This window comes from Zingiber officinale, chromosome 8B (genome assembly GCF_018446385.1).
Source record: "Zingiber officinale cultivar Zhangliang chromosome 8B, Zo_v1.1, whole genome shotgun sequence".
NCBI classification, from domain to species: domain Eukaryota; kingdom Viridiplantae; phylum Streptophyta; class Magnoliopsida; order Zingiberales; family Zingiberaceae; genus Zingiber; species Zingiber officinale.
Genome location: NC_056001.1, coordinates 31,694,157 through 31,718,741, shown reverse-complemented (window position 1 = coordinate 31,718,741; position 24,585 = coordinate 31,694,157). Strand labels below are relative to the sequence as shown.

General features: G+C 41.0%; 1 protein-coding gene across 4 annotated transcripts; it reads left to right on the top strand.

Moving 5' to 3' along the window:
* The first annotated feature begins 291 nt into the window (after positions 1-291).
* Positions 292-2,003, top strand: LOC122014333 (putative cyclin-D6-1). 4 transcript variants are annotated; one of them, XM_042570538.1, is made up of 5 exons: positions 294-904; positions 975-1,067; positions 1,151-1,352; positions 1,425-1,555; positions 1,660-2,003. In XM_042570538.1, the coding sequence occupies exons 1-5, from the start codon at positions 656-658 to the stop codon at positions 1,870-1,872; spliced, it is 888 nt and encodes a 295-aa protein (XP_042426472.1). In that variant the 5' UTR covers positions 294-655; the 3' UTR covers positions 1,873-2,003. The 4 variants fall into 4 exon arrangements, with proteins under 4 accessions (XP_042426470.1, XP_042426472.1, XP_042426469.1 ...); XM_042570537.1 differs by having other exon boundaries at positions 296-904; positions 972-1,067; XM_042570536.1 differs by having other exon boundaries at positions 292-1,352; positions 1,425-1,546.
* Positions 2,004-24,585: the final 22,582 nt, after the last annotated feature.

Below are 24,585 nucleotides of genomic sequence, written 5' to 3'. Positions count from 1 at the left end.
TTTTTTCCCAGAGAATATACATACATTAAAAATTAACTCATTGTCTCATTATAGTAAAACTGTCACTTTCTAACCAACTTAACAAGCCTTGGGACATCAAACTTATCATAATATCAATAAATAAATTTTTAAATGAGCAAATAAATTCTATTATACCGTTCAATATTCATTAAATAAATTTAAAAATAAAAAATTCCAATAATAAAAAAATCAGAATTTCTCAAAAAAAAATAAATTAAATTAAATTTGAATAATTTAATTTATTTTAAGTTCAACTTAGTTTGATTTGATTATGTTATTAAATAAATTTAAACCTTATAAAATTTGATTCGATTTGACGGCGAGATCTTCTCCGAAGGAGGAAGCTTTTGACATTTGACAATGCGAAAAGGCTTAAGTTGACTGAACTGAATTAATTAAAATTTTCGAAGGCTCAACTGCAACTCTGCGATCTCTCTTTTGTTGCTCCTCCGTCTGTCCCCCTATGCGACAGCGACACCTGCTCGCTTTTACCGGCCACTCATGGCCTGTTCCTGTTCACTCCACTTTACTTCCCTTCTTCCTCGATCCAACGCGCCATTAGATTAGCCATTCCTCTAACTAAGCTTCTCCACCTAAAAATCCAACCTTTATCCGACCGTAGCCGGCGACAAGAATGGAGTTCGACCTGGAGAACCCGCTGATCAGTTGCGATGACGAGCAGCAGCAGCGCTCCGGCTGCTTCGCAGCCCTCTTCACCGCGGAGTCCGACCACATGGTCTCCTCCGTCGGCTGCGCCGTCGACATTGCGGCCCGGAGGGACGCCGTCGCTCTGGTCCTGGAGTTCGGCTGCACTCTCGATCCTCTCGTCGCGTACCTGGCGATCAACTACATCGATCGGTTCCTTTGCAGGCGCGAAATCTCGGTAGGGCGGATGCAATTTGGGGGGTTTTTGATCGCGATGCAGTTTGCTAATCCTGTTTCGGTTGCAGCAGGAGAAGCCATGGATCGTTGGTCTGCTCTCCGTCTCGTGCATCTCGCTCGCCTCGAAGATGAAGAAGAGCAGATCGGTTCTCGCGGATCTCCAAGTGCCCTAAACCCTCTTTCGTCGTTGCTAAATTTTCGGAGTTGGATCGATCGGTCTCACTCACTGTTCTATTTGGGAACTCAGGGAGAAGGAGGAACCGTCTTCGACGCCCAAGCAATTCGGCGGATGGAGCTGCTAGTGCTCGCTGCGTTGGATTGGAGAATGCGATCGATCACCCCTTTCTCCTTCCTCCGATTCTTTGTCTCCTTCTTCGCCCCTGCTCCGGCACCTGTGCTGCGAGCCCTCAAGTCCCACGCCTCGCTGATCATCCTGAAAACCCAAAGCGGTAATCGAATTTTCCAACCCTAAATGCCTCCAAAAATCGTTCTTTCCTTAATTTGTCCGAAAATTGCCGCAGAGGTGAAGATGCTAAGGTTCAAACCTTCGGTACTGGCTGCAGCCGCGTTGCTCGCCGCGGCCTACGAGCTCTTCCCCGCCCAGTTCCCCACTTTCCGCGCCGCCGTCTACTCCTGCGATTTTGTAAATATAGTAATAGCCGATCAAAAGATTCTTTCCCCCAATTCATCGATCCACTCTTCGCGCCATGAATTTCTCCCTAAAAGTTTCCATTTTGGGTTCTGAAACAAAAACAGGACGAGCTGTGGGAATGCAGTCATTCGATGAGCAGCCTCGCGGTGGACGTCTGCAACGCTCCGGCCTCAGACACACGGGTGACCGTCTTCGGACGCCACTGCTCCAGCTCCGAGAGCGAGCCCGTCGTCGGATCCTCCCCTGACGTCGGCCGAGAGTTGAAGAAGAGTCGGTTCTACCTCGGCCACGCCGCCTGCAGCTTCAGCAGGGGATAGCTACGAGGATTCATATTCTGAGAAAATCAACAAGGAAAAAAAAATCTCTTTTTTGTGGAGCAGAAATCGTGGTCTATCTATCTAAATTATTATCAAATTTCATAAAAATTGGAAATTTATAAATAATCTAATCCATTTCCTTGTTCTTCGGCGGATTAAATATTCAGTAACGGTAAAACAAATAAATCTCCTACAGCGTAACAGAGAGTAGTGGGTTTTCAAGGCAGATTAATTATTTAAAAGCGCACTCAATTTTTTAAAATAGAGAGCTTCTACCTTTAATATCTCTCATTTAATTTTTTAAATACTATTATTTTGTAATAAAATATAATAATAATAATAAATTCTGAACGTTATTGGCCTGACTGGACCTGGCTCCAAAGACTGCCAAATCAAGGCGGCCGGTTGAGTCAGGCCGTGACTGGCTTCAGTGTGCTTTTGCGGCTAGGGGCTGTGATCAGCAGCCACAACTAAGGGTGATCATGGGTCGAATTAGTTCGATTATTGGGATAAAAAATTATTCGATCTTATTAGATCAGATAATATAATATCGAGATTTACATTCGGCCCTATATCCGGCGGTTCTTATGTATCATATATTCGACGAGTTGTCAGTTATTTAGATATCCGACCCTATATCCAATGAAATATAAAATATAAATATAAGTACAATAAAAAAAAATAAAATATTTTAAAATGATAATAGACATTACTTATTATACGTTGTAGCAGCTAATCGAAAATAGCTACTATAACATGTAGCAACTTATCGACAGTAGTTGCTACAACGTATAGCAGCTTATCAACAGTAGTTGCTACAAGTAGGGGTGATCGTGGATCGGGTTGGTTCGGTTATTGGGATAAAAAAACTATCCGACTCTACTAGATCAGATAATGCAATATCAGGACCCTACATCTGGCCTTATATCCGGTGGATTATTTTTTTTCGATTCGATTCGGGTCGGTATAACAGGTTGGTCGGTTTGACGAGTTGGCTGCTCACCCCTAGCCACAATAACCACACGTTGTTTTTAATCAGAGTTTGTGTAATTTCATATATATATATATATATATATATATATATATATATATATATATATATATATATATATATATATATATATATATATATATACTTTGAGGGGAGATGACTATATTATTACCTTCCATTTCTCTTTCACTATCTATTTTTAGGGTGCCTATTTTTAGCCCCCACGGGCTGGATCAGTTAGAAGGATGTCTGACGCTTGCAACGGAGGTTCAGGGGTCGAGGGTCACCAGTTGCACACGGGCGTAAAACCTCGGTTTACTGTACTTTAAATTCCACTCGATCCCCAGTCACCCCTCCTGCCCAGCTTAATCGTGATTTACCCCCTCTGGATATTTGTGGGGCCGGACTCAGGGAGCTGCTAAGGTGGCAGTTCCACCTTTTGCAACTATCTATTTTTATACCTTATATATTTCTTATATTGAAAAAATTGAGGGTTACAAAATACGACCGCAAAAGCATATCGTCAATTGCAGCCAAGCACACTGCTCGATCAAGACTAAAAGGTTGCGATGGACGATAGGTTGTTCTTCTTGTTGATTGCGGCTAGAGGTGAGCAGTTAATCCGTTAAATTGATCAATACGTTCATATTGACCCAAATCGAATCGAAAAATATATATATTGCATTATCTAATCTAGTAAGGTCGAATAATTTTTTATCCCAATAATCGAATCAACCTGATCTGTAATCACCCCTACTTATAGAAACTACTATCAATAAGTTGTTACACGATGTAGTAGCTACTGTTGATAAGCTGTTACACGTTGTAGCAGTTACTGTCAATTAGCTACTACAACGTGTAATGAGTAATACCTATTATCATTTTAAAATATTTTTTTTTTATTTATATTTTATATTTCAATAGATATAGAATTATATATTCAAATAATTGATAAATTTTTATATATTTGATAATAAAAATTATTGGAGATAAGATCGGACGTAAATATTATATTATTTAATTTAATAGAGTTGGATAATTTTTTATCCTACTAATTGAATCAACTTGATCCACGGTAGTTGCGGCCTCTTGGTCGTGATTTGATGATGGTCGACCGGTGGCCGTGGTTTTTTGTATCATTGCTAGTCGCTTCAGTTTCGATAGAAATATTTTTTTGGACTGGACTGGCTGGAAGATATGAGATCCGCGGTGGCAGAGCGCACAGTGAGCAAGGCAGGCGTAGGTACTGCTCTGACCACCTATACACAGCTCGCTCTGCCGGTCAAACGCCACACTGCACTGCCTGCCACCTTCTTCCGATGTACATACGATCGGAGATAAAGCTCAAAAGTCTCAGTCTGTTGCAGCCTAATCAGTTGATTGGCAGCTTTTTGTGATTTACAGCAGACGAAGTCGATGTTGCTGCTGTGCAGCGAAGGTGTTTGCGATAATGTCTCAAGGATATAGAGAAATTGCGGATAAAGCATTCAGAGAAAAAGAATATTTTAGAGGGCTGTTTGGAAGTATTCTATTTCAAATTTATTTATTAAGTAAATTTTTAAAAATAAATTATTTTTTAAAATAATTAGTGTATAAATTATGCTTCATATTTATAGAGGTCTACTTGTAAGTGCTTGTAAATTGTGTGGCTTCGAATTTATTAAGTAAATGGATTAGGAAAAAAATGGTCTAGTCAAGCGAAATTTGAACCCCTATATTATTAAAAAGAATTGAACTATGATCGACTTATGGATATGTATACATTATACTTTGGATTTATTCGATGGATAAATTACGAGGCAAATTGTATCTCCGGTGATATAGTGTATAATGATAGAGTCTGATAAGGTCAGATAATCAGAAGTCAAAGGGATGTGACAGTCAGAAGTCAAGGGGATGTGACAGTCAGAAGTCAAAAGAACGTGACAGTCAAAAATCAAGGGGATGAGACAGTTAGAAGTCAGGGGGACGTGTCAATCAGTAGTTAGGAAAAGAAGAATTGGGGCCGCTAGATGTCATCAACCGCAAGATTTCTGGTCAAGTGCTTACAGATCGGGATCCCAGATCTGAGACATGATGTGCAACTGGAGTAATGCCTGACCTGCTCCAACTAGTCAAGTTTTCTTAGTTCGATCTACATATCTAGTCCTGGTGCTCTTAGTAGGCCAACTCCCGATCGGATCTTTAGCAATCCAAATGGGAAGATGAGACTCTCGCCACAGCTCGTCCTTCTCATCAAGACTTGAGCCAGGTGTTATATCCAAAAGATCATCCCGGGCTACCCCTAGTCAAACCCGGGCAGGATAGAAGACACTAGGCGACAATAAGGTCAGGGAATCATAATCGTCTGTCAGAGAATAACCGCTGTATGTCAGGGAATATTTCAATCGTCTACGGTCATCTGCGATTGGAACCTTCTTCCAGTCCATGGGAGGGTGTCACACGTCTTCCATCACCCCAACAGGTCCTGACACCCGACATTCTCTGACATTGGTCAGGCACCAGAGGTACGCACGGTCATATAAAAAGAGAGGTTCTCTCCCTTGAGCAGGTACGTGCACACTTTTGCACTTGCCCTATACATTTCTTTTTCCTTCGTACACCTTTCTTCTGGGGAAAAAGTATCTGACTTGAACGTCAGAGGGCCTGCTCTGGGGAATTTTGCACTTGGTTTTTGGCCTCTAACATTCCGTGTGCTTGTCTGAGTGCACACAGAGCTTAAGTACCACCGGATTAGTTACCGCCGTCCGTCAGCACCACGTGGGGGTCCGTTCTCTTGGGCACATACGATAAGGGTGTCCTAGTCGCCTCTCCGTCAACACCAATAACAGCTCATCCGACCTTCGTCTAACTCAGATTCTGGACAAGATCAATTTGGCGCCATCTGTGGGAACTTCCTTCGCCTTTTCTGGAGTGTGAAGATGGAGGATACTGGAAGAATCAACGTCACCATGACAACAGAAGAATATGAACTGTTCAAGAAGGCCAAGAGGCGAGCGGCTTCCGAAAAACACACCACCGCTTCTCACCCACACAAGATGTCCACAATTTCCAAGGACCTGATCCGCGTCTCAAATAGGGGATCTAAAAGAAGATAGCCTGAGGATTTCTCTCAAACCTTCTATTAGGAGTCCTGCCCAGACTATTACAACAAGGGCTCAGACTATTATAATAAGAAAGAACAGCCACAAGCCTCTATGGGCGAGAGCTCCCCGCCTAGAGATTCAAAGAAGGGGAAAGTCATAGTTCTCCGAGAGGAGCCCAGGGAGGTACCTAAAGAGCAAGTGTCTTTCTTGCTAAGGGTACTCGAGGAAAAGCTACTGAAGGGGTACAAGCCCCCAGCTATTGGAGAATATGATGGTAGCAAGGACTCGGAGGATTATCTCCGAAAGTTTTGGAACGTTGTGCTGCTGCACCAATACAGCAACGCCATTAAATGCCCAGTGTTCTTAAACACTCTGTCCAACTTGGTACAAAAATAGTTCAATGGACTGCCGAATGGGTCCATCACCTGCTTCCAAGAGTTCAAGACCATTTTCTTGCGCTATTTTGCCAGTAGCAGAAAGTACCAGAAGACATACCACTGTCTCTTTATCCTTAAACAGGGGTCTGCGGAACCCCTGAGAAGTTATATCAAACGTTTCAACCAGGTAGCCCAGGACGTACCATCCGCTACCTCGGAGATATTAATGAGTGCCTTCTCCCACGACTTGGCGGAGGGGGAGTTCTTCCGGCTCTTATTCGGGAGCCAGTAAGGAACTTTGATGAGATGTTGGGGAGGGTTATTAGCTACATCAACATAGAAGAGGCCAAGACGGCTCGACAAAAAGCAGACAAGGCACCCGCTCCTGCCAACAAGCCGGAGAAAAGGCTACCCCAACCTCCAGCTCGGTCTTTTCCTTGCTCCAAGGATGCACGACCAAGATTCCCGCCTGGTTAGGACTCCAGGTCGGCTCAACGAGTAGAAGTTGTCCAAGCCCCAAGACCAGGTCAATGGGGACCTCGCTATTGCACTTACCATCGATCCCACACCTATGCCACTGGGGATTGTATCCAGTTCGCTCGTGACTCTTAGTGCGCAGCTGAACTAGGCCTTCCTCCGCCTGAGATCGTGCTTAATCTTCAGAGGTTGCTTGCTAGCTAGCCTACCATGGTAGGTCAGTCAGGTAAATCCATGCTCGAAAATACAGGTTAGGGAAACCAACAGCCAAGTCGGGGCAAGGAGCAGGGGGAATCCCCGGAGGAGGAGAACAGGGAAAATGTGACCATCCGAGAGATCGGCATGATCTCCGGAGGGCCCACAAATGGAGATTTCACTAGGGCTCGTAAATCTCATGAGCGTCATCTAGAGATACACGCTGTAGGATGCAGTCGCGATGAAGCTACCGGACCTATAATCAGTTTCGGACCGCAAAACTTGGAAGGGTTGGAGCTTCCGCACGATGATGCCCTAATAATCAAAGTATTTATAACCAACAATCGCGTGACCAGAGTTTTCGTTGATACTGGGAGCTCTGTCAATGTGCTGTTCAAGAATGCATTTGACGACATGGAAATCGACGCCAGTGTATTCCAACCAATGGTCACTTCATTGTATGGGTTCATCGGCAATGAGGTAAGACCAATTGGCCAAATTAAGCTAGCAATATCTCTGGGTAACGGGCCCCTAGTGAGGACGCGGAGAAGCACTTTCATAGTGGTGGATTCACCATCCTCGTACAATGTTATCCTGGGAAGACCGGCATTGCACGAGTTCTGAGCGACAGTCTTCACTTTTCATCAAAAGATTAAATTCCCTATAGGAGACCAGGTCGGGGAGGTCAGAGGCGAGCAACTGGTCTTTCGCAGATGTTACATTGACATGGTAAGAGTGGAGGCCCGCAAGGCTCAAAGAACCCAAGATGGCGGAATCCACATCATCCAAGAGGAGCCCCTACCTATAGTAGAGGAGTCCATCCCTTGGGAAGAAGTCCAGCTCTACCCAGAGTGACTGGAAAGCATCACCCGTATATCAGGCAATCTGCCAATCGAGATCAAAACAGATCCAGTCAAATGCCTGAGGTGCAATAGGGATTTCTTCGCTTGGTCCCCCAAGGAGTTGTCAAGAATCAAGCCCGAGATAGCTGAGCATAAGCTACATCTTCTATCTGATGCCCGGCTAGTAAAGCAGAAGAAGCGGAACTTCTCAGCTAAACAAAATAAGATCATCTGAGCTGAAGTAGATAAGCTCTTAAGAGGAGGGCACGTTAAAGAAGTACAGTTCCCATCCTGGCTCTCTAACATGGTTCTAGTGTCCAAATCCAACAATAAGTGGAGGGACAACATCGACTTTCGAGACCTCAACTGAGTCAGCCCCAAAGACTGCTACCCGTTACCAAGAATTGACCATATGGGGGATTCTACTTTGGGTTGTGAGAGGATCTGTATGCTCAATGCCTATTAAGGGTACCATCAGATCCCTCTCGCTCTGGAAGATCAAGAGAATGTTAGCTTCGTCACAGCCGATGACACTTTCTGCTATACGATTATGTCGTTCGATCTATGCAATGTAGGAGCTACATATCAACGAATGATGGACAAGATCTTCCAGAAGTAGATCAGGCGGAACGTGGAAGTTTATGTAGATGACATTCTCATCAAGTCCACCATAACCACTAGCCTTATAGCTGATGTAGAAGAAACTTGTGATACCCTGTAGCAATATGGCTTAAAGTTAAACCCACTGAAGTGTTTGTTTGGGGCCCGAGGGAAAAAACTCCTGGAGTATCTCGTTACTAAGCGAGGAATCAAAGCCAACCCGGAGAAGGTTCAAGCCCTCTGTGACATGCAGGCACCCAGGAATTTGAAGGAAGCACAGAAACTGGTGGGCAAGATTACGACGCTCTCTAGGCTCATATCTCGATCTACAGACCGGGCACTCCCCTTCTTCAAGGTACTCAAACAGGTTTCCATGTTTCAGTAGGATGAAGAGTGCAACAAAGATTTGGAGGAATTAAAACAACATCTGGAGACCTTACCCTCCTTGTTTAAGCATATTACTAGAGAGGCGCTCTGGGTATATCTGTCAGCTACCCTTGAGGTCATAGGAGCAGTGTTGGTAAAGGAGCATGATGATGTACAACGGCCAGTGTACTTCTTCAACCGCTTATTGAAAGAAGTTGAGTCCCAATACACGACCCTAGAAAAATTGATTTATGGATTGATTCTCATAGCTCGCTGCTTAAGACCTGACTTGTTGGCACACCCAATCATTGTTCTGACCAACATAACCATGGGGAAGGCTCTTACTAATATGGAGGTAGCTGGTCAACTCATCGAATGGACAACCAAGCTAGGAGAATACAATATACAATATCATCCCCAAACTAGGATTAAGGCACAAGCCCTAGCAGATTTTTTGATGGAGGTCTATCAGTCTGACTCTGAAGAAACCTGGAAGGTCTATGTAGATAGGGCATCCACTTAGCAAGGAAACAAAGTAGGGATACTGCTGATATTACCTTAGGAAGATATCACACAATTAGACGTTAGGCTAAATTTCAGAGCCACCAATAATAAGGCGAAGTATGAGGCACTATTAGCAAGATTGCAGACAGCTCGACACGTCTGAGCCACTCGGGTGGTCATTTACTTAGATTCTTAGCTGGTAGCTCAGTTAACATTGAGAAGCTGTAGTTATACAGGGAAGCATGTGAGAAAATGAAGGAGAGATTCAAGGAAGTCATAGTGACTAAGATTCCCCAAGTAGATAACGGAAGGGCTGATGAACTAGCTAAAATGGCCAACTCTTTGACCACTTGGGTATTGGATAGGTCAATAGCTCAGAGCTTCTTAATAGACCAGATCGATCTACAAAATAATATGGATGAGTCAATTGACTGGAGAGCGTCGATGATTATCTATCTTCAACAAGGTGTCTTACCTGCCGAGGCGGAAGAAGCCAGATCCATTAGAAAAAGGGTGCATGCGTATACACTGATAGGGGATCAATTGTACAAGAGGGTCTTCTCCCGACCCCTGCTTAGATGTTTAGGTCCGGATGAGGCGGAATATGTTCTGCAAGAAGTGCACCAAGGGTGTTGCGGTAACCATGCAAGCGGAAGGACATTAGCTCGCAAAGTACTCTTGGCCGAGTATTTTTGGCCTACCTTGCAAAGGGACGCTCAGCAGTTGGTAACCATTTGCCTCTTTTGCCAGAAGCATCAAAACCTGACCCATCGGCCGACGGAGTCTTTGAGAACTTCCATAGTCTCTTGCCCCTTCGATCAATGGGGTAATGGACATTGTGGGACCTTTTCCCATAGCTCCCAACTGGAAACTCTTTCTACTCGTGACTGTGGATTACTTTTCCAAATGAGTGGAAGCAAAGGCCCTGGCCAGGATAACGGAGGGAGCTGTCATCCAGTTCCTGTGGAAGAACATCTTGTGCCAATTCAGAATCCCACACAAGTTGGTCTCAGACAATGGTCGACAATTCTAGGGACACAAGATTTAAGAATGGTGCCGAGGATTTGGCGTCACTTAGACTTTCACGTCCGTGGTCTACTGGTGTCGGCCTTTTTGCATGTCACAAGGCGCTCCAAATTAATAAAGATTGAAACTCATTAAAATTAAGACAAGTGTTGTAGTAACGAGTCCCAAGTCATATTTTTCCAAGGATAACTAGTGAATAAATGTGTTCTAGAATTTATTTAAATCAATTTATTCATCAATGAGCTCAATTAAGCTTTTCCATTTTATCACAATAGCTCAAACAACAAATCTCGATTTAATTCACATTGCACATTGAATTCTTCTATAATTAAGAATAAAACCAAAGAAGGTTCATTCTCAATTAAACATGATTAAACTCATTTCAACATTTAGAATCAATGAAGTTCAAACAATTACCACATCTTCAATCCATAATATCAGTAAAAGAAATAAACTCTTAGCCCACATTCACTTGTAGAAACCAGAACTTGTTCCAATTCATAGCTACAATTAGCTTCAATAATCAACTCACTCTCAAGTATCCAATTCTCAACCTTATTCAACAATGTTCAATAAAGGTAAATAATATTAAAGCTCAAGTGCTTCATTCACATTCAAGCATGAAAATGTTCACAACAAATCCGATAATCCGAACAAGGGGTTTTCTAAATCCATAAACTAAAAGTTAGTAACTACTTGTAATAAACTAATGCAAACTAGACTTATGAATGTAATGTTTAATATTGTAGATCTTATTCCGGTTTAACAAAACTCAAAAAATAGATTGCCATTACACTACAAAGCTGAATTTGATTCGGATTGCTGAAACTCAATATGAACAGGATTAAAAGTAGAGGATCAGAAATGAAATTGCAAAAAGGTAAATTCAAACAAAACAAAATAATAAAAATTGAATCAGATCTGTTGATCTGAGCATATTCAGAAACAATTCAAAGACAAAGACAAAAGGAAACAAAAATCTAATTGCATTCCACAAACTCCAAACTCGTAGCAGATCTTCTTCATTCTGCCAGAAACAGAGATATCTCTGGAAAACATCCTTGGGCAACCACCTTTGAATCTCGAGCTTCCCACTCATCCAGACGAATGTTCATAGCCTCTGGAAAACATCCTTCGGGCTCACAACCAAATGGAATCCTCAACGCACAACGAACAGAGCATGAATCTGGAAGTTGCTACACTCAACCGAATGATCAGATCGGCTGGAGTCGCTGATGGAATGGCAATCGGAAATGCGATCAAAAGCTTCTAGGAAACACCCTTCGAGCTCTGATGCCGATGGAAATCCAGATCTGGGAAACACCCTCGAGCTGGATTGCGGCGGACAAAACAAGCACTGCGGACTGGGAAACACCCTCAACCTCTCTCTGTGACCTCGGGTGAAGATCGCCGGAGCTCAGGAATCGCCGGCGATGAAGAAGAACTGCTTGCGAATCTGGAATCGGGAATGGGAACTGCGACTGTCGCGCGAAGAAGAAAACAATACTGTAGAAAAAATTGCGACGCTGAGCCCCGGGAACTGTAGCTTCTCACGCGGCTTTTAAATCCTCCTCAAATCTGATCCAACAGTCCAGAACTCTCCGAGCTTGATCAACGGTGGGGAATGGCTTAAAATCCGATCCAACAGTACTGATCTTCATCTACAGTCCAGATCTACTCCCCATTAGGTCGGATGGATCATATGCTTGACGGATGGCTCAGATCTCTTCAATCTTCAATGGACGGTCCAAATTGATCCAAAGCTTGATCGCCTCATTTAGCCCTAGATTTAAGTCCAAATGTGGCTTGATCAGATCGGATCCATGACCCTTTTGATGCCTATAAAATAATAACAAATATTAGCATCAAATACCATGAAAATAGGCTAATTTGCAATTAGGTCCAAAATCATATGCAATTATGAAATACAATGTAAAATGTGGGATAAGGCTATGAAAAGACCAATAAAAATATGCATTATGATTCAAAATAATATAGTAAAATCATGGTTATCAAATCCCCTACACTTAATCTTGGACGTCCCGTTCAAGTAAAGAAAACTAAAAATCATCTCCACAATAATCCCCTAGCAATACCTAGAAGATGGTAAGAAGTAATTAATTAAGGTCATCTAAAAGATCACAAACAATCATGAATACAATCCAAACAATAATCAGTAAGTATGGTGATTTCAATCCAATTGAAAAATTAAGCATGTTGCAATCTCACAAGGGATTCACCTATTCTAGCCCTCACACTCAAAAATGCATATAAGTGGAGCTCACTCAATGTCACTCACAATATTTCACTACCATAAGCTTGCTTAGTTTCTAATTCTCCACCACTGTAAACATAGCATACATGAATCAAAAGGACTTCATCAATAAGAATTAAAATGGAAGCAAAAAGAACAATGAAAGTGAATGAAATAGGCAAAAGAAAAGAATTTCATGAAGAAGTGAGAAGATGAGAGTATTGGAGGAATATACTTGATGAGTTAACCAATTTGATGTAAAAGAGATGAATACCATTTGTCGTTACCAATTCAAAACATCAAGCTAACCTCTCCTTCAATTTGATGACCAACAAAGAATCTTAATACTCTATCTTCACCTTTGATACACTCTTGATTTGCCAATTTTTTACTGTTTTTTTTCCTCTGTTTTCTCTGTTTTTCCACTTCAATTCTAGCATTTAGAAGCTCAAATAATCAATCAATTAACAAAGAACTCACTCCCCCACACTTAAAATGTTGGTCGTCTCAGGCAATAAAACACATCATAGAATCAAACAAAATAATCAAATTTGTAAGGTGTTACTGTTTCAGTAAATGGAATTTGGAATCTAACATCTGCTGCCACAGATTCTGGAAAGAAGATCTTATAGGACTGCAAGGGCTATTATAGTCTTGATGAACTACCAAATCAAAACTCCATGACTGGCTAAATTTCTTGAGAATAAGTACTGCACTAAACAAGATTTTAGAAATCTGATTCAGCATTCTTTTCAAACTTAAATTCTAGAAGAATAATGGTTTAAATCATATTTTACAGATTCTGTATTCTCTGCAATTTCAGCAATTACGTTCTCCTTCAGCAGATCCAATTCTGTATCCAAGCAGCCACACTTTTTCATTTCTTTCTTTCATTCTGCAGATTTCATTCTTTTTCTATCTCTGTTTCTGTGGTTTCAGAGTGCAGTGTAGTAGGACAATTCCAGCAATCTCTTCCATAGTTCATGCATGCTTAACTCTTAGCAGGTTTAAGAAAATTGAAATGGAAACCAAATACTTCACTTCAGTTTAACAGGCCAAATGCTTGCTGCATAATTTGACCACAAAGTCCAGAGTTTCAGAAATCTGGACCAATAAATCAAATTCGAAGATACTCACAGAATTACTTCAGAAGTTCAGATTCAAGATGATTGGTTCCTTTATCGAATTCCAGCTTCCTTCTAAACTGAAATATTCCCATTTCTTACTTGATTTGCAATGATATTCACCAGCACTTCAATTCAGCTGTAGTTTTTAGATTTTCAGTTGTACTAAATCAACAACAGTTCTTCTATTTTGAGTACAAGAAATGCAGAACAGATATCATGAATGTAGATTTGTGAAGCTAACAGTTCCTGATTTTGTTGTGGCTGCTCATATGCTTAAAAATCATACTCAAACAGATAAGAAATGAAAGCTGTCAAAAGAGAATTCACTAATTTAAGAACTTGTATAGGTAGATTGTTTAGAATTCAACACTGCCTATGCAAACTCAGCATTACAATTCCAAGATTTAAATTGCCTTTCTTAAATCTGTTGCTTGAGACTTCTTCACTAATTAACCACCATTTGTTACATAAATCAATTTAGCATCATTTTGTTGCTTCTTTTGTCAAATTCTTGAAAGCATTCTAGAACTTTGATAACAGAATTTGAACAAGTTACTGATTTCAGCATTAAAGTGTAACTACCAATTCCAAATTCTGCATTCCTAGAAATGCATGATCTTTGAATAAGAGGGAAAATCAATTTATATTGAAAAAAATAAAGAATTCCACTTGAATTCTTTGCTGATCAAAAATCTTCATCAGAAACTTGGCACATATGTGCAATAGTTGATACCTTAATTGCAATCCTCCAATTCTGATTTAACTTTCTGAATTCTAATTCCGTACATTCTGTCTCCTTTTAGAAGTTAGACCAAAATTTAGAATCAAAGCTGGATTTCAGAACCTTAGTTTCAGAAGCTGGATTTCAAGCAAATCTGGCTTGAGTCATGCAAAGCTAAGCTTAGGGGAAGGTTTCATTTAACACTAAAATGACAGGAACTTCTCTTGAGGTTATCTTTAGCCAGAAATTTCCATAAAATTTGGCACGCAACAATCCTAGTTGACACTTCAATTTCCAGCTCGATTGGTTTAGTTTTGGACCTTGAATTCCATTGGTCATTTCTGTAGAGATTCTACCCATTTCTGCAGTTTGCATATTCCTCAATCTGAATAACAGCAATAGGAAAATAATTCTGAAATTAAACATCTCAACTTCTGCAAATCAAGTTTACACAATCAGTTTTGACACTTAATAGCAACTTCTTTTCTCAAATTTCTTACAAACAATGCTTCAATCTGCAGCTTCAAAACAAAGTTCGTTGACTCCAACAACATCCATTTTCTATATCAATTCCCTATCTAGAATTCCACAGCAAACATCCAATTCCTTCTCACTACTTTGCAGCTATCAGCTTTTCAGAAACCCAGTTTCAGAAACTCAAATCTGTGCAGATTTGTTACTTTCCAGATTGTGTACCAGTGCAGATTTTTGATAAATACATTGCTACATAAACTGTCTTGGTTACTCCTTTCTAGATACTGAATTCGATGCAATGCAAGCTTCCAATTTCAAAGCTTCAGTTTCTGAATTTGTAAACACAGAGCATATTGTATTAAACCGTGAATACTTAGGCTAAATAAAAGACTTCATTTAGCACTGAAATAACAGGAGATTGAATCCCAGCTATTTATGGTCAGAAATCACAATACAATTAGGTTCACAGCATGTTGTAGTTGTATAGCTTATCAAATTCCATTCGAAATCTGAAGTTGTGCATCCCATTGAACTCCTACATCAATCTTGATCACAGATATCTTTTAGGTATTGTCCACTGATCAGTTTCTGAAATTTCAGAACTTGTATTCCTGCGCCTAAAAGCAATGTTTAGATTTCTGCACTTTTGTTCCAGCAGGTGTGTAAAAACATAGAAAGGAAGTTAACATAATTTGCTTCTGAGAATAGAGGAACTTTACTTAAGTTCATAAAGGATTTGCTAGATGCCCACAGACTTTTGGTACACCTTTAATACCATCCTGCATCTTTGATTCCACACAAAATATGTTTTTGCATTTCAATTTCCAAAGCTTGAAAAGATCATAGGAAGCTGAAATACCATTTGTTTCTGCAAATCCCAAAGTTTCACTTGAACTTCTCACTTGTTTAAATGTTGTATCTGATTTTCGATACACTTTGGCACCAAATCCTGCATTTCCAAACAGATTTCTCCACATTTCTGCCACTGTTTGTGCTCCAAAACAGCTCCTTGATGTCAATTATATTTCCATGACCTTCAATTATTAGAGAACTACAACCAAGGATTCACTAGATGAAGGATCAAACTGAATTCTACAATAGCCCAGAAGATCTTATTCCAAGAATACTTCCAGCATTTCAGAATCCCTTACTAAGCAATCCACTTTTCTGATTTCAGAACTGTAAAGTCCAAGTAAGCTTAAGAAATTGATTTAAGTTTCAGATTTGAAACCATTACGAATTCTTCACAATTGCAACAAATCATTAACTCCCAAAAGATATTGAGAGTAGTTCAACTATCCTGCAATCTTTATCCATTCTAGTTCAAATCTCAACCACAATCAATTTCACATAAGCAATGAACCAAGTAATTGATGAATTGATTTCAGTTCTGTGACTCCAGATGTTCTGTTAGCTTCATAACTCTCCTTCTTGAAATAGCTTCAGTTTGTATCCTTACTGTCAAATACAGGAATTCTGAATTGCTTCACTTCACTGTTAGTAATTAGAGGCTGCTATAAGAAGAGTTTCGAGCAGCTATTTGCAATTCAGAATTTGAGTTTCACATTGGCTTTAAAGCTGCTCCTTCAATTCCGGAACAACTTTGATACTAACTCCTCATTTCCATGTTATTGCAGCCTTTAACTTCCTGCAAAATTTTTAATTTTCAGCATTCTTCCAAAACTCCATCTTTGCTTGAATTTGAATCTCAACCCTTAACAAATGTATCCAAACCTTCAAAAATACTAAACACCTCCCCCACACTTAATCCTTTATCATCTTGCAAAATCTAACTCATCAAGTATTCAACCAAAACACTCAATTAAAGAATGATAAGCAAAGATTATCAAGAATTAAAATGCTAGATTAGAATGTATAAAGAAAATTGTGAGGAAAGGAATCGGAAAGTATGAAGGGGAACAAAATTGACAAAATCCTCAATTTCCATGCACACAAATGCTATTGTGTCTTTGAAAAGAAACTAAACAAATTCTAGAGTTCCAATTGTTGTAAGTGCATGCCACACAAAAGAAAATAATGATAAATAGGCTTAAAGTGGACCTCACTAGGTAATATTCATGCAATCAAGCTTAATTGATCAAAATGGAATCCACCACCAAACTAACCAATATCATGCAAGTAAAGCATCCAATCATGTACAATGACCTAAATTGATGATCAAATTTAAGAAGCTTTTACCATCTTAAAAATATTACTTAGAAAATTCCCATTAAGACTTTTATTCAAATTGAAATACTATATACTAACAAAATGCAAAGTATGAAACTAAAGAAATGCATAAAAAAATTTATTAACAAAGCATGAATTAAAATGCAAAAGAAAACAAAATTGGAACCAACTCCCCTTTAATTCCGGTGGTCGAAGAAGATTTAGCAACAAAATACACACCGGTAATGGAGTACTTGTAGTTTCACTAAAATTCTTTTTATTCTTCATTTTTTCCTTTCAAAGCTTTTTCTGGAGGTTAGAGGCGGTTCAGTTCAAGCATCCACTCCGGAGGCTTAAATTCTCCTACACAATTAATAAAGGTAAACACCTCCCACTCACATGTGGGATAAAAAGATAGGAGAATATTAGTGTGGGTAGAAAATTTATCAAGAAATGAATCACACCTAATGAAATCAATGAACGGTACCTCTATGAAATTTTCTAAAAAATCACAAATAATACTCACCTTGTCTTATTGAAAAATACCTGGAGTGGTGATTGTTACCTTCTTTTCATCATGATATGGCTCAAGCTCTGGTTCTGGTGAATGTTCAACCTCATGTGGTGATTCTTGGGTGCTTGGCTCCATAGCACAAGTCCCTACACTTACATCTTCAATTCTTGGTGATTCTTGAGGTAATGCTTCCAGTAAGCATTCCCCTATACTTAAATCATCTTCAAAAATATGTTCAGAACCTGAATCACTAACAACATCTTCAACAACAAAATCATTAGGATAAGAAATTTACATAATTACATAATTATCACAAAAATTACTAGAAAAATCATGTGAAATGATAGAAGTAGGGTCAGGCCTGACAGAATCGCTACTTTCCATCTCTCCACTGAAATTTCATGCTTTTGGCTGATTGATAGATGATGCAATTTGATCCAATTGTAACTGTATGTTCTGTATCCTTGAGAATTGTTGCTCTTGATGCTCACTCATTTGTTGCATGATCTCCTTGAGTTTCCATGTTGTCTCATCCATTTGAGGTTCGTTCTGTTGAAAAGGTTGTGGCATAAAATTTGTTGAAACTTCTTGAAATCCATATGAACTCTGGTAAGCTGGATATGACTCAATAAATTGTCCTTGTGCACTTTCATACCTGAAACATGAATTATCCACCCAATTAGAATTAAAACCAATTGAAAATGACTCATACCTATTTTGTTGATCCATGTTTAGGTAAATTTGATACTCAGGCTGAAAATGATAACTCTCAATTCCACCTCTAAAATTCTGAAAATACGGATCCATGCTAAAGAAATCTCCTGTTCTTCACTACAACACTAAAAATCAAGATTAGAAGACTCAAAAGCATAAAGTTTCAATCACATGAAATTATGAACAGTAAAAGCACTTAAAAATTCAAGAACAAATCAATATGAAAATACAAAAAGAAATAAGCAATCAAATCAATCAAGATGCTAACAAATAAAATCAATCAATCTATGCACAATCTAAAATAAACACACATTACTAATTACTCCCCGGCAACGACGCCAAAATTTGGTGTCGGCCTTTTTGCATGTCACAAAGCGCTCCAAATTAATAAAGATTGAAACTCATTAAAATTAAGACAAGTGTTATAGTAACGAGTCCCAAGTCATATTTTTCCAAGGATAACTAGTGAATAAATGTGTTCTAGAATTTATTTAAATCAATTTATTCATCAATGAGCTCAATTAAGCTTTTCCATTTTATCACAATAGCTCAACCAACAAATCTCGATTTAATTCACATTGCACATTGAATTCTTCTATAATTAAGAATAAAACCAAAGAAGGTTCATTCTCAATTAAACATGATTAAACTCATTTCAACATTTAGAATCAATGAAGTTCAAACAATTACCGCATCTTCAATCCATAATATCAGTAAAAGAAATAAACTCTTAGCCCACATTCACTTGTAGAAACCAGAACTTGTTCCAATTCATAGCTACCATTAGCTTCAATAATCAACTCACTCTCAAGTATCCAATTCTCAACCTTATTCAACAATGTTCAATAAAGGTAAATAATATTAAAGCTCAAGTGCTTCATTCACATTCAAGCATGAAAATGTTCACAACAAATCCAATAATCCGAACAAGGGGTTTTCTAAATCCATAAACTAAAAGTTAGTAACTACTTGTAATAAACTAATGCAAACTAGACTTATGAATGTAATGTTTAATATTGCAGATCTTATTCCAGTTTAACAAAACTCAAAAAATAGATTGCCATTACACTACAAAGCTGAATTTGATTCGGATTGCTGAAACTCAATATGAACAGGATTAAAAGTAGAGGATCAGAAATGAAATTGCAAAAAGGTAAATTCAAACAAAACAAAATAATAAAAATTGAATCAGATCTGTTGATCTGAGCATATTCAGAAACAATTCAAAGACAAAGACAAAAGGAAACAAAAATCTAATTGCATTCCACAAACTCCAAACTCGTAGCAGATCTTCTTCATTCTGCCAGAAACAGAGATACCTCTGGAAAACATCCTTCGGGCAACCACCTTTGAATCTTGAGCTTCCCACTCATCCAGACGAATGTTCATAGCCTCTAGAAAACATCCTTCGGGCTCACAACCAAATGGAATCCTCAACGTACAAGGAACAGAGCATGAATCTGGAAGTTGCTACACTCAACCGAATGATCAGATCGGCTGGAGTCGCTGATGGAATAGCAATCGGAAATGCGATCAGAAGCTTCTAGGAAACACCCTTCGAGCTCTGATGCCGATGGAAATCCAGATCTGGGAAACACCCTCGAGCTGGATTGCGGCCGACAGAACAAGCACTGCGGACTGGGAAACACCCTCGACCTCTCTCTGTGACCTCGGGCGAAGATCGTCGGAGCTCAGGAATCGCCAGCGATGAAGAAGAACTGCTTGCGAATCTGGAATCGGGAATGGGAACTGCGACTGTCGCGCGAAGAAGAAAACAATACTGTAGAGAAAATTGCGACGCTGAGCCCCGGGAACTGTAGCTTCTCACGCGGCTTTTAAATCCTCCTCAAATCTGATCCAACAGTCCAGAACTCTCCGAGCTTGATCAACGGTGGGAAATGGCCTAAAATCCGATCCAACAGTACTGATCTTCATCTACGGTCCAGATCTACTCCCCATTAGGTCGGATGGATCAGATGCTTGATGGATGGCTCAGATCTCTTCAATCTTCAATGGACGGTCCAAATCGATCTAAAGCTTGATCGTCTCGTTTATCCCTAGATTTAAGGCCAAATATGACCTGATCGGATCGAATCTATGACCCTTTTGATGCCTACAAAATAATAACAAATATTAGCATCAAATACCATGAAAATTGGCTAATTTGTAATTAGGTCCAAAATCATATGCAATTATGAAATACAATGTAAAATGTGAGATAAGGCTATGAAAAGACCAATAAAAATATGCATTATGATTCACAATAATATAGTAAAATCATGGTTATCATCTACCCACAAAGCAATGAGCAGACCGAGGTCACCAACAGAGAGATAGTTCGAGGATTAAAGGTCAAGCTGGATCATGTGGGTGACAATTGTGTTGAAAAGCTTCTGAGCATTCTTTGGGCATACCGTACAACCCCGTTAGAAAGTACGGGACTCACGCCTTTCCATCTCGTTTACGGCAACGAAGCAGTCATGCCTATCGAGGTTGGAGTCCCGCCCGATCGGAAGTTATTGTATAACCCTGAGAATGCTGAGTGGCGGCTTCTAGAGTTGGATCTAATCAGTGAACCCCAGGAAAGAATAGCTGTCCGGTTAAACGCGTACCAATAGAGGATGAGGCAAACCTATGACAAGAGGGTGATCCCCCACTTCTTCGGAGAAGGGGATTTAGTATGGAAAAGGATTAGAGCGGTCGGAGAGGTAACTAAGTTACCACCTCAATGGGACGATCCTTATAAGGTCATTAAGAAGCTTGCGTCCATAACTTATTATCTAGAGGACGCTCAAGGTAGAAGATTAGAGCGCCCCTGGAGTGCTAATTACCTCTAACCCTATCGTGTCTAAGAGTATGATTCTTTGTAACAGTAGTTGTTTGATAGAAAGATCTCAGGCCCAGAGATAAGGACTACGGACATATGAGAAAAACACTGGCCGATTAAACCTGACCCAATTCAAGCTCTCGGTTAGGCGTTTCATAAGTCCTCATTGGAAGCCCTCGAGTCGCAAGCGTATAACTTAGATAGATCCTACTACAAGCCTCATACCAAGCTCTTCAGCTCTGGCTGGTCATCTCAGCCGGGGCAAGCAAAGAGCCAAAAAGATCTATCACATAAAGTTCTTGGGCTGGTGACCTAACGCACTATACCTCACTTACACACGGGAATCTAGCCCAAGGAAAATGGGAAAACCCCTAGGAAAAGTATTAAGGAGCCATGAAACAAGATCTCATAAATACAAAACAAGACAATACCACGTGCTAAGGTAAAATAGTCATTTATATCCAGAAAAAATATCATCGGACATCTCTTTGATAATCCAATGATGGTCTAGAAAATCCTCAGGGGGGTCGGAGGACAAGTACCCTCCCTCTTGGAGTTGTTGGACTGCTCCTACTGCTCCATACGCCAACGATCGGACAAAGCGATCTCCTACTTGAGAACCAAACTTTAGAAAGTGCAGGTACTCTGCTCGATCAGCCAACCGACGCTCGTCCTCTCCCACCTTGTAGGTTTTGAAGGCCTAAGTTGATTGAGACAGTGCCGATCGGGCTTGAGACAGCTCTGCTCGTAAGGAGTCCAGCTCTGTAGCTTGAGATTCTAGATCACTTCCATGGTCTAGGAGGAGCACACCCTTAGAATTAAGTTCTTGAGTCAGGCGGTCTATCTCTTGTTCATGCATAAACTTGAAGTCCTCTAAGACTACAATTTGTGGGACCGGCTCTGACTGGGCCTTCTCCTCGAGATCCAGTTCCTCTTAGTACTTAGCTTCAGATGACTGATGGAGTGCTTCTAGTCTCTGCCTGTCATCCTAGAGTCGGTCAGTCTCTAGTTGGGCTTGGCCTAGGGATTGTGCCTGGGATGCGTTCACCTTTCTCAAGGTCTCCATCTCTGCCTTTAGTTGGGAAATGGCCGAAGAGGGGTTAGAAAGTTGAGACTCTAGATCGGTACACGATCCTTTAGGATCTTATTCAACTGATGTATATGCGAGAATGTCTGACTTAAGCGTAGCGACTGGGCAAACATCTATTCAAAAGAACAGGTAGTCAGAATGGGAAAAGGGGAGCCATAAAAGAAAGTGGAGGCTTACCATGGTGGCAATTTTAGAGGACAGGTCCACCTAGGCAGGCAGTGAGAGGATACCCATCGCCTTCATACTCTGCTCTCATTGAGTCACTAGTTGGCCCCACAGTAGGATAGCATGACTAGGGATAGCAGGTTAGTGACGTAATCCCCACTATGAAGGCAAAGTAGCACGGAAATGGGAATAGCGAGATCGGGAGGAGCCGGGAGTGGTCCTGCTAGGGCCAGGCTGAGAGGACGTAGGCCCAGATTGAGTAAGGGGACCAGGTTGAGACGAGGTGGGCCCAGGTTGAGTAGAAGGGCCAGGTTGAGAGGCAGTAGGTGGTCGAGGGAGAGAAGGCCTGATCGGGGCGGCGGGTGTAGATTGCCGCTTCAGATCGATATCTTCTTTAACGACCAGGGCCTTCCCTCGATCAACTCCTATTCGGACTTCTAGACGCTCTGGAGTTGTGGGTCGAGAACAGAAGCTAGAGCTGGCTGGAACGATGGAGTCGTAGCATGGGTCTCGGATACCGAATCAGATCCAATGGGTATGCGCCTTAGTCTACGCGAAAGTGGTTGTTTGTCTGAATTAGACTCCTCCTCCAGAACCCGGGGGCGACAAACGGAAAGAGCAGGATGAGCCTGCCTAGCAGGCTCTAGAGCAGAGTGTGCAGGAGGCAGCACCCTATAAGCGCCCGACCGATAAACAATAATGGTAGCCACCCCGGGAGCGGTGTAAGTAGAATGCAGAAAACTCCTCCTACTTAAGATTATGCACCCTCGGCGATTAATTTCCAGAGCACTTAGGGAGAGGGGCCTGGTCAACGTCGATCGAGCAAGAGTGTTGGCTGCAGCAAATCGAAGGTTAAGATGATAAACAAGAGCAAGTTAGGATGAGGGTAATACTCACCAAGGGAGTGCGGCAATTCCGAAGGAACGGAACTCAGCCTAAATAAATATAGCACGCCTTAAGTTAGCAGGACGCTCAGATCAAAGCACCAGCCTTCTAGCTGCGAAGATGCCTCCATAAAAATAGGATCCGAGTGATAGTCTCCCAAAGGAGGCATCGAAGGGACAGAGAAACGCCGTTCAGTAGGTCATTCCACAACAGAAGGGAAGTAAAGGAAGAAGTATTAATCTTTCCACTCCCTTCCCGAAGGAGGTAAGGGTGCAAAAAGATTGGTTTGGGTACGAGCCTAGAAGTGGAAAAGGCTTTCATTGTGGAGTTGGGGGGGGGGGGGGGGGGGGGGAAGAAACAGTGAAATAGGCGAGGAGTTTAATGGATATTGCATAGATCATAGATGAGAACAACCCCGCACAGGATTCGAATGTAGTTGGGGGTGAGTTGACAAAGCGGAATACGAAAGTAGCGACTCACATTGGTAAAGAAGGGGTGGATAGGAAAACGAAAGTCAGCCACAACTTGTTCTTTGAAAAAGGTAACATAGCCCTGAGGTGGTCAGAAGAGTTGATGGACCTCAGAGGGTATGATGATATGCATGGTGGCAGACACTTCATACACGAAGCAGAGATCGTCCAGATCTACATCGCTGAAAGTGGAGAGTTCAGGAGCATACTTAGGTGAGGGAGAATCCATGGAAAGGCTAAGGCCACGAACAGAAGATCGAAGGGTAAAGGCGCAAACAGAAGAAGAGAAGAGAAGGGGACTTCAACTATTAGCGAGAAGTCTGAATGAGAGAAGCAGATTATTTATAATAGGTAGGTGGGGGGAATGCTTGGGAGAACGCCTCGACATTAGCGCTAATCAAGCGATCCACAAATGAGGTGGCAGACGTTAGTCATAGGTGTGGAAGGAATGCTGGCCGTCAGATCATCTGGAAGTTGGTGTGTAAGTGGTCTTGTCAGAAAAGGCCATAGAAAAAGGAACGTGATAAAATTGGAGTGGAAATCTATATGCCATTGAAAATAGGCAAAGCTACAGCGAGCCTCCCCTAGGCTAGGGGGAGGGCTCGGGAATCACTGGGGCTTGCTATCGATCGAGTAGTTATACTAAGTAACCAGGTCAGGGAGACGGAGCAGTCAGTAAGGATTAAAGTGCCCGAGCAGGAGGAATGATCCTTACCGAGGCTTGCCTAGGTGATAAACTGACCAAGCATCCCTAAGGGAGTCAAACACTTGACAAGTTACCTACTCATATAAACCAAAGTGACTTAAGGTCTTGGATGGATTCCCGTAGACACTTTAAC

Coding starts and splice junctions, on each gene's coding strand:
- LOC122014333 (XM_042570535.1), top strand. CDS start 656: ATGGAGTTCGACCTGGAGAACCCGCTGATCAGTTGCGATGACGAGCAG. Junction 1,353..1,424: donor CATCCTGAAAACCCAAAGCG/GTAATCGAATTT, acceptor AAATTGCCGCAG/AGGTGAAGATGCTAAGGTTC. Junction 1,556..1,659: donor CCTGCGATTTTGTAAATATA/GTAATAGCCGAT, acceptor AAACAAAAACAG/GACGAGCTGTGGGAATGCAG.